General features: G+C 37.1%; 1 protein-coding gene and 1 long non-coding RNA gene across 4 annotated transcripts in view; one reads left to right on the top strand and one right to left on the bottom strand.

The window, feature by feature from the left end:
- LOC5505527 (nucleolar complex protein 3 homolog) overlaps positions 1-13,836 on the top strand; it is a 51,977-nt gene that overhangs the window by 21,901 nt on the left and 16,240 nt on the right. For all 3 annotated transcript variants that reach the window (XM_032373889.2, XM_048733778.1, XM_048733779.1), the window contains one exon: positions 79-142. In XM_032373889.2, coding sequence (XP_032229780.1) covers positions 79-142 — 64 coding nt within the window. The remainder of the gene's footprint in view (positions 1-78; positions 143-13,836) is intronic.
- Positions 1,306-3,932, bottom strand: LOC125573273. Its single transcript, XR_007314032.1, has 3 exons — positions 3,700-3,932; positions 1,867-3,628; positions 1,306-1,672 (listed from the first exon to the last, which is right to left on the bottom strand). It is a non-coding gene; the product is annotated as an uncharacterized LOC125573273 (long non-coding RNA).

Raw genomic sequence — 13,836 nt, 5'->3', positions numbered from 1 at the left:
AATATGTTTTGTAATTAGAGCTATAAATCTATAGAAATGACAATTATGTGTTTTTCATTTTTGTGTTTTTTTTTCCAGGACCTGCCACTGAGGGAGACACTTAATTGTGTATTGACAGCATTCAAGATCCTATCCGGCCAAGGTAAAACAATACTGCAACACAAGTGCCTCTTCGTTACCTCTGTTACAACTTTTGCTATGACTGTGCAAATTACAGACAATGATCATCAGTATGCATAAAATCGCCACGACCTATTTCGAGCGAGCATTTATAATTTGTGCTACTTAGCCGTTCTTTAAAATCTAATTTTATATCTCAGGTGTGACTTGAAAATCATTAAGATTTTATTACCGGATTCGTTGTTTTAGCAACCTCGCCGAAACCCAAATCCTTGTCTCAATGTATTTTTCTAGTTTTTAAAACTAGGAAAATTCATTTGCATTGGCTCACAAAGCCTTTGATTAGGTTTTGTAAAACATGCAGTCTACGCACTGAGAGTCCGTTCATTTAATGAGGTCTGGGCCACAAAGCGTAGCGAGCAACGGGTTTACAACGGTTTTAAGGATTTTTTTCATGAAATATCAATCGTTTGGAAAAAAAATATATGATATTTTTGCATTGTGTTCAACCTATATTTTGGTGTAAGAATCATGTGAAAAAGCGGCGCTTTTCACGCCACCAGCTATCAGACCAGTGCACTCGAAAATGGCGCCTAAAACGGAACCATGGACACGTCAAGTGGCAATGGCCAATGAGCTGCTATTTTTAGTTATACTCATTGATTTCCAGGTAAAATGTAAAGTTCATGTCATAAGTGTTACGCCTCAATGGCTGAGGAGGGGTTTCCTACTAAAAAAAGAGTTAAGGAAAATATAATTCTGTGCTTAGTCTCTGCGATCCTTCGCACAGAATTTTTTTATATTGTATATTCTACATGAACAACACACAAGGTGTGAGGAGTGACAAGTGTCCCAAACATGAATGGACACAATAAAGTATAAGACATATGTATTTGGAAAAAGTATTATTTATGAAGCGCTCCGTTAATCCATTCAAGATGAAATGCAATACTCAAAAAAAATGTTTTTTCAATAATTTGTCTATAGACTTATATTTGTCTCCTGATTACAAAAATGTGTTTCTTTTTAAAATCGAACGAATATTAAATATTTTATGGATTTTTCCTTATTTTTCTCGGCTTGACCCCGAAAAACACTACAAAATTTGAACCAAGTATCGCTACCTGCAGCGCGAAAAATAAACAGCGCAGAAACACAACAACACCACAGGAGGCAACCAGGATATATGCTCTCAATATTATTTTAATCTTAGCTTAATCCAGTTAAAAAAGAATATTTGACAGATTTTCTCAAATATAGCCTCGCATCCATCATTTTGCACGATCGTCAAACCGACAAATTGAGGCCTTAAAAGTCGCATCTGGTACATTGCTCTATCAAAAATGGTCATTTTTCCTGAAAAGACAGTCACTTACTTGCCTAGAATCTGAAATAAAATTTTGGGGATAATAAAATCCGGAGCGCTGAGAGCGCCAAGAAGATACAACACTTCACAGGTTATTGACCTTTCAAACTTAGGCTAACTGTGACACCAACATCTGAATTGGCAGGGAAATTTGGCTTTTGCCGACGCTCCCACCTCGAAACAACGCTGAAAACAAATTTGAGGACCATTAAATATGTGTGTTATCACTTGCATTCTTCGTTGTGCGAGATGATTTAGGCAAAACACGTATTTGAATGCGTATTTGAATAGATTATAACTAGCCTTGCGTAATGTTTGTGTCCAAACAATTCGTAACATAGATAAAAACAACAAATTAAGTGGTATCGAATTTTCCTCACCTCAGCTTGGGAAAGTACTTGATAGGCATCGTTTTTTTATCAATGCTTGTTCCTCTACAAACGAATAAAATCCCTTTTAACTCGCTTCGGCTTGCGATCTCGGAATGTTTTTCATGGTGCTTCCACGTGACCGGCAGTGCACACAGGAGTCCCAAAGTTTCTCAAACACAATGCAAAAAAAGAGAGAAAACAGAAAGAGCCCCTCATCAAAAAATCTGATTCCTTATTTTGGAATAGAATAAAATAAATAATGTCCAACCGTAAGGATTGCTTGAAATTGTAAGCCATCGAAGTTATCGAATGATGGATTTTATTTCAATGCGGAGCGGAAGTTACACATCTTGTTTGAAATTGAAAGTTGGTAATAAACAGAAGTTTTTCATACCAGTACCAGGTACGTTCTATGAGTGTTTATACACTGGTTTCTTCTTGCTGTCCGTTTTGCACAGTTTTAGTGAGAATATGGCTTTTTGCTCATACTCTCAGTTCGTAGGCGGGGAGTGTTGCGCTAGTCAAGACAACCCTGGTATAGTGCAGTGCCTGAAAATCACAAACTGCACACAAGACATCAAGAAGCATCTCCGTTCCTTAGGGGTGAGAGATTCACCAAAGCTGGTTCTGGCCGGTACAGGTAAAACATTTTTAACATTGACGCACTATGAATAACCACAAAATATCACAATAGTTTGAAAGCCCCAAAAATTAATGTATATGTCACAGAGGAAATCATTCTGTACAGTACACAATCAGATCTACATGGAAGAATCCAGCGCTCTATGGGGGGATCTGGATTTTGCGCTGTCCACGGGGTATCTGGCTCTAGCGCTTCCCACCGTGATATCTGGCTTTAGCTCTGTCGATAAGGAAATCTGGTTTTGGCGCTGTCCACGGGGGGATCTTGCTCTGGCACTGTCCACGTGGGGATCTTGCTCTGGCGCTCTCCACGTGGGGATTTGGCTCTGGTGCTGTCCACGTGGGGATCTGGCTTTTGCGCTGTCCATGGGGTATCTGGCTCTGGCTCTGTCCACCGTGATATCTGGCTCTGCCTTTGTCAATAAGGAAATCTGGTTCTGGCGCTATCCACGGGGGGTCTTGCTCTGGCGCTGTCCACGGGGGGGGGGAAGTCTTGCTCTGGCGCTGTCCATGGGGGTTTCTTGCTGTGCCGCTGCCCACGGCGCGATCTTGCTCTGGCGCTGTCCACGGGGGGATCTTGCTCTGGCGCTGTCCATGGGGGTTTCTTGCTGTGGCGCTGTGCCACGGGGGATCTGGCTCTGGCGCTGTCCACGGGGGGATCTGGCTCTTGCAATGTCCACGGGGGTATCTGGCTCTGGCGCTGTCCACCGTGGTATCTGGCTCTGGCTCTGTCAACAAGGAAATCTTGATCAGGCGCCGTCCACGGGGGGATCTTGCTCTGGGGCTGTCCATGGGGGGACCGGCTTTGGCGCTATCCACGGGGGTATATGGTTCGGGGGCTGTCCACGGGGGGTATGGTTCGGAGGTTTTCGCTCTGGCGCTGTCCACGGGGGGATCTGACTCTGGCGCTGTAAACAGGAAAATCTGGATCTGGCGCTGTCCACGGGATATCTGGATCTTGCGCTGTCGACGGATATCCCACTTTCCGCTTAGAGCGGCTCCGGTGACTGGCCAAAATACTAGGCAGCAGCAGTTTTTACGATTACTGCGCCATCTGATGCGCCATGTGCATTGCGGTGGCTTGGGCAGATAGGGAGCTTTGTGTATTTTCCTTCAGGGTCAAACAAACCTGGACAGCAAATCAAACTGTATGTTATAAAAAGTGGTTATTCATGAACGTCAATGTTAAAATTGTTTTACCTGCACTGGCCAGAAGCAGCTTTGCTTCGTAATTTAGCGATAAAACGGAGATGCTTCTTGATATCTTGAGTGCAGTTTGTGATATTCACGCACTGCACTATATCAGGGTTGTCTTGACTAGCGAAACACGCCCCGCCTACGAACTGAGAGTATGAGCAAAAAGCCATATTCATTAAAACTGTGCAAAACGGACAGCAAGAAGAAACCACTGTATAAAAACTCATAGAACGTACCTGGTACCTGGTACTGGTATAAAAAAAACTATCTGTTTATTGCCACATGTCAATTTCACACGAATAAAATCCATCATCCGATAACTTCAGTGGCTTACAATTTCAAACAATCCTTACAGTTGGACATTATTTATTTTATTCTATTCCAAAATAAGGAATCAGATTTTTTGATTGGTTGCTATTTCTCTTTTCTCTCTTATTTTTTGCATTGTGTTAGAGAAACTTTGGGATTCCTGTGTGCACTGCCGGTCACGTGGAAGCACCATGAAAAACATTCCGAGATCGCAAGCCGTTTTTATGCGTTTGTAGAGGAACAAGCATTGATAAAAAACGATGCCTATCAAGAACTTTCCCAAGCTGAGGTGAGGAAAATTTAAAACCACTCAGCTTGTTGTTTTGATCTATGTTACGAATTCTTTGGACACAAAGATTACGCAAGACTAGTTATAATCCATTCAAATAATTACTCAAATACGTGTTTTTTTTTAATCATCTCGCACAACGAAGAATGCAAGTAATAACACACATATTTATTGGTCCTCAAATTTGTTTTCAGCGTTGTATCGATGAGGGAGCTTCTGCAAAAGCCAAATTTCCCTGCGAATTCAGCAGTTGGTGTCATAGTTAGCCCAAGTTGAAAGGTCAAATACATGTGAAGTGTTGTATCTTCTTGGCGCTCTCAGCGCTCCCGATTTTATTATCCCCAAAATTTTATTTCAGATTCTAGGCAAGTAAGTGACTATCTTTTCAGGAAAAATGACCATTTTTGATAGAGCAATGTACCAGATGCGACTTTTAAGGCCTCAATTTGTCGGTTTAACGATCGTTCAAAATGATGGATGCGAGGCTATATTTGAGAAAATCTGTCAAATATTCTATTTTAACTGGATTAAGCCGAGATTAAAATAATATTGAGAGCATATATCCTGGTTGCCTCCTGTGATGGTGTTGTGTTTCTGCGCTGTTTATTTTTCGCGCTGCAGGTAGCGATACTTGGTTCAAATTTTGTAGTGTTTTTCGGGGTCAAGCCGAGAAAAATAAGGAAAAATCCATAAAATATTTAATATTTGTTCGATTTATAAAAGAAACACATTTTTGTAATCCGGAGACAAATATAAGTCTATAGACAAATTATTGAAAAATGCATTTCATCTTGAATGGATTAGCGGAGCGCTTCTTAAGACTCCGTGACCTAATTGATATTCACAAACCAAGTTTAAAGCACATGCTGAATAAACAATGCGCTGAGTTGAGTGGGCTCCCTGTGGAGGAACTAATTGAGCCAGACGAATTGTAAATAACATATGGAACAAAAGAATGAATTACATGTATGGTCGCATAAAGAGTAAGGCATACACCTATTTCACAAAAGGTTGTCAGTTCAAATGGCGGATGGCAAATGGTAAATGGCTTATGGTTACTAATTATTCGTAAAGGTGTTAAATAAAGTCCAGTAATGTCAGAGCCAAGCATTGATAACAAGGTTTATCCATATTCTTCGAGATGCATGTTTACTTTCGGTTGTAAAACTGCCATTTGCCATTTGCCATTTGCACTAACAACCTTTATTGAAATAGGTGTATGTATTTGGAAGGAGATTTATTGTAGACTTCGTGACCTAATTGGTAGCGGAGCCAGCGCGGCCATAGGCCGCGCGCGGAGCTCCATAGGTATAGAAATATGGTATTGCTATGCGACTTGGTTTTTGTGGTCATTTCGCGGGTGTGTCACAATTCAGTAAGTCATGAAACGTGTGTCACAATTCAGTAAGTCATGCAACTCTCAGGCCCACTCGGTCTTACGCTTTTACATGTTGTTTTTTAACTTGTCACTTCCAAAGTTCGCATGTTCACAGAAATAAGGCAGCTAGAAAATAGTATTTAATAAGAATATATGCGGATTCAAATGGGCTGTTTGTTGTCGAGGGTCAAACAAGTCTTTGAGGAAGCGTTTGTCGAAACTGAGAAGTTTAGAAGCCTACGTTCAAACCGATAATATATAGATTTAGGCACTGCCTAAAAGCGATGGATGCACTTTTTTTAGCAATACTTGTAGCAAATTTAAGGATATAGGGGATGCAAACTAGCTTTGGAGTAGTTTTTATATTTTATATCCATTTCCAAGTAAATCCTGGTGTCTTGGGTACATTACTAATTTCTGCCATGACCCCACCCCCTGGGGTTTGACTCTCCAAAAAAGTAGATGGGGTGTAGATAATAATCTTTTAGGGTATAAACTTCACCCAACTACTATCCCTCAGGGGGTGTTTAATGGTTATTCTGATACTGCTATCCTTTAGGGGTATCAAATTAAAATGAACTTTTGTATTCAATAACAACTGATATATTTACCTCCCTTCACTCCCCCAGGAAGACTACCCAGGATTATGATGGATGAATGAATTGAATTGAGCACGAGAATGCCAATAAATACTTTTATTAACAAATGTGTGCCTTTTAGAGAATGCTTGTTTTTATTATCATTGTACAAATGCACCATTATTTGACATGAAAAAGTCAAAGCTGAGATCCAGCAGTATGGTGTATACACGTAAGTAGGAAAAATGCATGATGTTAAAAAAGGTGTTATTCTGAATTATTAAGAAATCATGACTTTTAATTTAAAAGCATTTATTTAGGCTGGTGTCTTATCAAGTATAATTTGGTTGTGAAAAATTGTGCAAGCCATAATAGAAATAATATTGTATTGAAACAGGAAATTAAAATGGTTTATTCAAAATTATTCATTTCTAAAGTTAGGCTTGTGTCCTATCCTTTATAATCTGGCTATGAAAAATTGTGCACACCACAATATAAATATTGCAATGACATAAAAAAATAAAATGGTTCATTCAAAAAGTATTCATGTATAAAATTATGCTAGTGTCTTATCATTGATAATTTGGCAATGAAAAATCATGCACAACCTAATAAAATATTGTATTGTCATGAGAACCTATTGGTTATTTAGATCAAGAATAATAAAATATAACGGGTTAGGATATTTTTGAAATATATATTATACACCTATTTCAAACAAGGTATTGCATTGGATGATCAATGTGTGGTAACACTTATTGGTTCATTCAAAAGACACACAGAAAGAAACATGCCGGGTAGGCTTTGATCTATGCTTATTTGTTGGCTCATTTGATATCTTTGAAGCACTGCAGTTTGTGACATTGGTATTGCAACCTCATTTGAAATAGGTGTATTATATAAAATAATATATGTTAAAACATGTATTAATAAAGAGACAACAGTTTGTCTACCACGTAACTAATTAATTTCCATATTAAGAGGAGGCATCAAAAGCACTCCCCTAAATATGTGAATCAATATATGTGGAAGACAAACTGCTTGGATTTCAAAAATACAAACTTACTTTGTGTTAGAATATCTTTCTCCATGTTTATAATCAGCAATGAGTCAAATGTAAAACAGTTTAGAATCTAACCTACAGTGTGTCTACAATTAGTGTATGTAGCATCTACACATTCATCTGGTATCTGCAAATTATATAGTCTGCTATGGCAGAGTCTGCTAATAGGACTTTATGCTTGTACTCCTGGATTTCAAAATAGTACACCTGTCATGTACAGTATCTTTAATTGAAAATTGTTGTGCAAAATTTATATTTTAACTATAAAAGGGGTAACATCAAACTTTGAAACTTTTAGAAATATGACAGATCACCACCTACAATATGTATGTATGTATGTATACGAGATTTAACTAAAACACAACTATAATATTTAAGAAACATCTGAGGTAACAAAAACACAACTAACATAATTATGCATTATTTTATGCAACAAATATAATTATGCATTATATTTTGGGTGCCAAAACTAAACCCAACTATGATATTTATGCAATATTTGAGGTGACAAGAAATAAGACAACTATCATATTCTGAAATATTTAAGTTGACAAAAGCAAACACGTCTATAATATTTCTCTTTCGGATAGGCCTTTTGATTACTGAACACGAAGTTTTCACACAATTATAATGCATAACGAGAATTCAACTCAACAGAATTGGGCTTAAAAGTTTTTGCTTTTTATGCATTTTACACAACCAAGCTAAGTATGCCACATCTGGCATACTTAGCTTGATAAATAAACTAAATGACAAATAAACTAATTCTGCATTACTGATTCTAGTTTGCTTTATTTGAGGTATTTGCTCTTACTCTCAATAGAAAGATAGCCTTAGTCTAAGAAGAAGAAAGAAAACAAATAAGAATATGGATACAATTACAAAAGAATATCGATACAATATAGACAAAAGCGGTAGTAGTGGAGGGCTGCCTTTGTTGTTTTCCCCTGAGTCTAGATGCCCTCATCGCTCACGAGCCCTTTCTCTTTGCCTTTGAGCAAACCTTAAAAAGGCACTCAGTTCAAAACCGTTTGTTTTTTAACATAATACCTACTGGATGTAAACATAAAACTATAATAGTTGTGCACTTACCTCTTTTATCACCACGTGAAAGGTCGTCCATGGTCACAGTGGAAATAAAAAACTTCTCAATATTCAATTTTTTGTTTCGCTTTGCGGTTTTGCGGGTTTGCGTTGTTCATAAAAGAACTTTAAAGCATAAGTACGGAAGTTTGGGGGCGGTGGTAAAAATGTTATTTCCAGTTAGACTGGTTATAAACCGGTTATGTCCAGTTTGGTGATTGAGTTAACGTCATCGTGATTGACGTGTCACTTGACGATGACTCCTTTCTAGTTGGGCCGAGTGGGGCATGGGAGTTGCATGATTTACTGGATTGTGACACACAGGGTACCCGAGCGATGACCACAAAAACCAAGTCGCATAGTTATACCATATTTCTATACCTATGGAGCTCCGCGCGCGGCCTGCGGCCGCGCTGGCTCCGCTATTAAAATCTACCCGTGTGTGAATCCGCAACTAAAAGGAGGACTTATAGAGGCTCTACACTAATATACTCATAAAGATGTCACGAAGCAAAATCAAAGCAGAAAGGTAAAGTTATCATATTATTTAACAAGAGAATTTATCATCAGCAACAAGAAAACACAAACACGAAGGATATTTTGTATTCACAATAATCAGATAATTAAATAGAACATATATAAATTAAATGAGCAGTTTCTGTTTAATTTATTATATTTTTCTTGTTTTTCCCTTCAAAGTTAAGTTGAAAATTGTCACCAAAATAAGACGTTTCTGGCCGTAGCTTCATTGTAGTTGTCATTGATTCAAATCACCCACTTCCACCGTGGTTTGGATTGGCTAAGAAAGCAAATCCTTGAACGCTGATTGGTTGCTGGAAGTTTATTGGCTTGCATGTCGTGAATCGTGAAAGACTTCTCAAAAGTCTCCCTTCTAAAAATAAAGGCTTATTTTGCTTAGGAAAGGAGTAGTTTAACGGCTTAAAATGCTCAGTTGGTTTGGAGAAATGATGTATTGTTTGTAATAATCGATTGAGAACTATATCCGGCTATTTACCTTCTGTAGCAAGCGAATGTTTTCGCAATCAAAGTATACTTAAAGACATTTAAAAAGTACTCTCTAGTTTTGAAGAGCTCTAAAAAAAAATTCTATCTTTTCTCTATAAAAAATCTATATTGAGATTTACTTTGTCTGTTTTCGTTTGATACAAATTAATTTGTTTTTGTTTTCTGTGTCTTTTATACCAAGCTGTTTTATAAGATAAAAAGTGCTTGCCTAGGTACATGCTAAAGAAATGACATGGTATAGCTATGAAATGACTAGCTATTCCTTTTTTTTCAGGTGAATTTAGGTGAATAAAGCAAGGACTAAAGTGTAACCAGACTCATTATATAAGAAAATGGAAAATAGAACAAAGTTTGGCTGATGATTATGTCTTCTTGTATTAAAAATGCGTTCATTCATTACATGGGCCTAGCTACAAACTTAATTTAGCCTCACTGAATGTTATCAAGATACAAGACTTGTTTTCCCTAACCAGTGGTGCTCTAGGCATTCATCATTTTCCATTTTCTAAGAGTCATCCTTAATTGAAATAGGTGTATATGGCAAATTAGAAATATATTTTTGTATCAGTTGTCTATCATAAGTTGTCTACATAAGAGCTCAGATCCCTCTTTATGCAAATAGTATCCTGAGTACTGTCAATAAAAACTACTAATAGCGTCATTGTTCTGAGTATTCTCTAGGGGATTGGGAGGATATAATTTTATTAAAATAGGAAAAGGTCGAAAAGTAAAAGTTATAAGCCATGTATTTTTATGCATTTAAGATAGGGTTGGAAGGTCAAATACCTGATCAAAATCAAATTGTAGAATCCTGTTGTTATGTCCCTGTGTGTGTCCCTCGCTGAAGTTTGGTCTTCGTTGGTAGGTAAGTGGGGATGAGGTCATACACCCAGTTAAGAGTGGAAAAAAATTGCTGGCTCCGCTTTTAGGCAGTGCCTAAATCTATATATTATTCTCAAACGAAGTTCAAAGCACATATGCCAAATAAACAATGCGCTGAGTTGAGTGGGCTCCCTGTGGTTGTAGCTCGGTATTGCGGTCTTTTGGCTCCAAAATCTCCTGACTTCGAGGGGAATGATTATAGAGGCGTCATTTCTTTATTTAGCTTATGGAATAGTTACTTGAATACCTGTGGTAGCCCAGTCATAAAATGCAACCCCAAAAGCTTTGCGCCATTGTCGATACCTTCTGCATAATTTAAAACTGTGTCATGGCCGCCATCTTTGATTTTGAGATTTCAGCTCTCAGATCCATGTTATTTGTGCAGTTAAAGGCCAGATTCACGATTTTGTTACTGCTCATAATATATAGATTTAGGCACTGCCTAAAAGCGGAGCCATCATTGAACACCTTTTGTGTTGACTGATTGAGGTATTTTTGGGGTATCTAGGGGTCTAGGATCCTGCTCTTTACTGAGATTTATTCATCGGACCAACCATATGGATCTAGGCCTTATTCGATAATTTCAATTATGCAGTACATCAAAGTTAACAATTCCTGGTGTGAATATGGCTGTCAAAGTTGTCAAGAGTCTAATGGTAAATTCTTATGTTCCATCATAGAAGTTCCATTATGAGAATATATTTTAATTAAATACTCTAATTAACTAATTAACGATACTCCGACAAGCTTTGCCCTTGTGCAGAATGTCATGGATGTAACAGCATTTCAAAGTTTTCAAGTAATATATTTAGACTGTTTAGATGCCATACTGTAATTTTTATGTATCGATTTAGTGGGGATTGTCTCCTTCATTGGACTGAATATTCAGAAAAAAGTCTGCAAACTGAAATCCACAAATATATCTCCTTTCATGCATTACATATTGGTAAACCCACCCTTTACCATAAAGTTGCCGTGTTGTTGGTGGCCTACTCCAAAATGAATACAATGGAGAAAAAACATTGATTTTGGAAGCAACCCCCCCCCCCCAAAAAAAAAAAAATATCTGAGACATCACTGATATTGCTAAAATGCTAACTTCTAATTTCAAACCAAATCCTTTGATCTATGATCATTGATTTATGTTTGGGGCAGAGAGGAAACAGCAAAGAATATCAATTAACTAAAAAATAGCCGGTAGAGGAGAAATAAAGTAACTTAAATTAATTAAAATTTCCCCTTTCCCATTATCTTAACTCTTTCACCACCACAGGCCTCTAAAGAGATATATTTAGGACATGGTTTTCAATTCTCATGTCTTCCAGTCTTTAGCATTCATCTTGGCCCTCAGGTAGTCCCTGTTTCATAAAAGAGTGAAAACAATTATTTATTATTTCTTTCTAAACAATATTTTCATCAAGCCATTTATAATCTAACTAATTTTCCACAACTATTTAAAAAAAATAAACACATGAGATAAAAGATGCAGACAATAACAACAATACATATTGACAACAGGGGTTGAATTTTTTTTTTATCCTCGGTAAGGAAAACTTATCTTGTAAGTTGAAAAAGTTGCTGTATCTTCTAAGGATATGTATCTTTTTTCGCAATATGTGACAAATGCAACACGATATTGGTCAGCCTTTATAAAATATCTCAACACAATCAAGAATATAGATGGAACGAAGAATGTCAAAACAAAAGGTGTTATGCTCAGATAATTTGATTACTAAGTTAAGTACTTGCATTCTCAAAGCAAACAAAAAGGACAACAATAAGCCCAATAACTGTCATATCCTCAATAGGCAATACAAATCGTCGTCCGAAACTCACCTTGCATTGTTTTTTTTGTCGCTTTCTTGTGGTTGTGTTGGCCTTTCAATGTGAACTGTTACTTACTTAAATTTACTAGATAAAACCAGACATATTCTCACATAAATCTTGGCGTGAATGAATGTTAGTATATCTCCTCTAGTTGACTATATCCTTAAGTCACAAAATTTGAGGCAAAAATAATCGCATAATCGACAAGAACTTTTTCCCTTGCTCCGTGCTTGTTTTTAGTCGCCATTTCGGGACCGAGTGGGGCCTGGGAGTTGCGCGACTGGCTGGCTGGCTGGCGAGTGACACCACAGGGTACCCGCACGATGACCACAAAACCAAGTCGCATAGCTATACCATAATTCTATACCTATGGAACTCCGCGCAAGGCCTACGGCCACGCTGGCTCTGCTATTACCGTAGTCTCAATATCTACCAAGTAATTGTGCAAAATCATCTCAAGCTGGATTGATTTTGCTGTATTTACTCGTGTTTCGATTTGCGACCTGACGAAGAGACCCGAGACACTTGAGGCTTGAGATTAGAATTAATTAAGCTTATCTACTGCCTGCTTTAGACACATACAGTTTACTTCAAGACGTAATTAAATGTGCTCTGGACACTTATGAATGGACTCGGGGTATTTGCCTTTATTGTTTAATCTATTTTGATGTGGAAAAAGTTTGAAACTATTTATATGTATAAATCGTCTCCTATAAATCGCTATAAATTAATCCCAAAGAAGTGACTGCCTTACATCGCGACAATTGGCTACCAGCTACTCATAAGACACTTTTTGTTTTCTTACTATCAAATATATTGATATCTCTCATTGAATGTCATGATGTTTTTATCATGTAGATTTCAAACAAGTAGAGGATTTGTGTAAATTGAGACACGTGCCGACAATATCAAGCAGTTTCCTTCAATAGGCATAAAAAAACTTACTTAACTAACTAAACTAGAAAAGCTTAAAGCCTGCTGCTTTGGTTTTGGTATCTTTTTAGATGTAAACATGTCAGTAGTCTTGTGTAGTGTGAGATTTAAAACTTTGATTAGTCATGTGTAGTGTGAGATTTAAAACTATGAAAATTATGTATATATATTATGTATTATATAATTTCAAGTCTGGATATTCTATAGCCCTCTCATTTGACTTTAAAATATGTTTGTTTAAAAATAAGTAGCATAAATAGATATTGTTATTTTGCACTTACATAAATGAAATAATACATTTCATCTCAATTATATTCTTAATACAATATAGCTCACTTTGGTTGTTTAACTAAATTTACCCCTAAGTGATAGCACATTAAGGGCAGTGAACCAAAGAAATATTAAAAAAATAAAATTTTTCAAACGCATTCTCAGATTTTCTAAATTTTATATCAATGGTAAATCTGCTGTGGGGATAGTATTTGTAAGATTTTTACACTGTTAAAGATAGGTCGATCAACCCCATGGAGCAAGAGCTCAAGAGATGGTGCTTCTTACCTTTTTTGCCCCGATCAGTGTTGTGATATGGCATTTACACTTTAAAACAAAAATTAAAATTATCCAAAGGTGGTGGACAGTAAAATCTTTGTCATACATGTCACAATACAGGGCCCAAACAAATTGCAGATCTCAGGTATCCCAGTCAACCCTTTTTATTGCCCAAAAATTCTAACAAAGCGTCCAAAAATTGGCAGAATACATTACTTTAAAA

The sequence above is a fragment of the Nematostella vectensis genome, chromosome 10 (assembly GCF_932526225.1).
Source record: "Nematostella vectensis chromosome 10, jaNemVect1.1, whole genome shotgun sequence".
Taxonomy (NCBI): Eukaryota; Metazoa; Cnidaria; class Anthozoa; order Actiniaria; family Edwardsiidae; genus Nematostella; species Nematostella vectensis.
The sequence above is the reverse complement of the archived record's forward strand: the minus strand, read 5'-3'. Positions and strand labels throughout refer to the sequence as shown.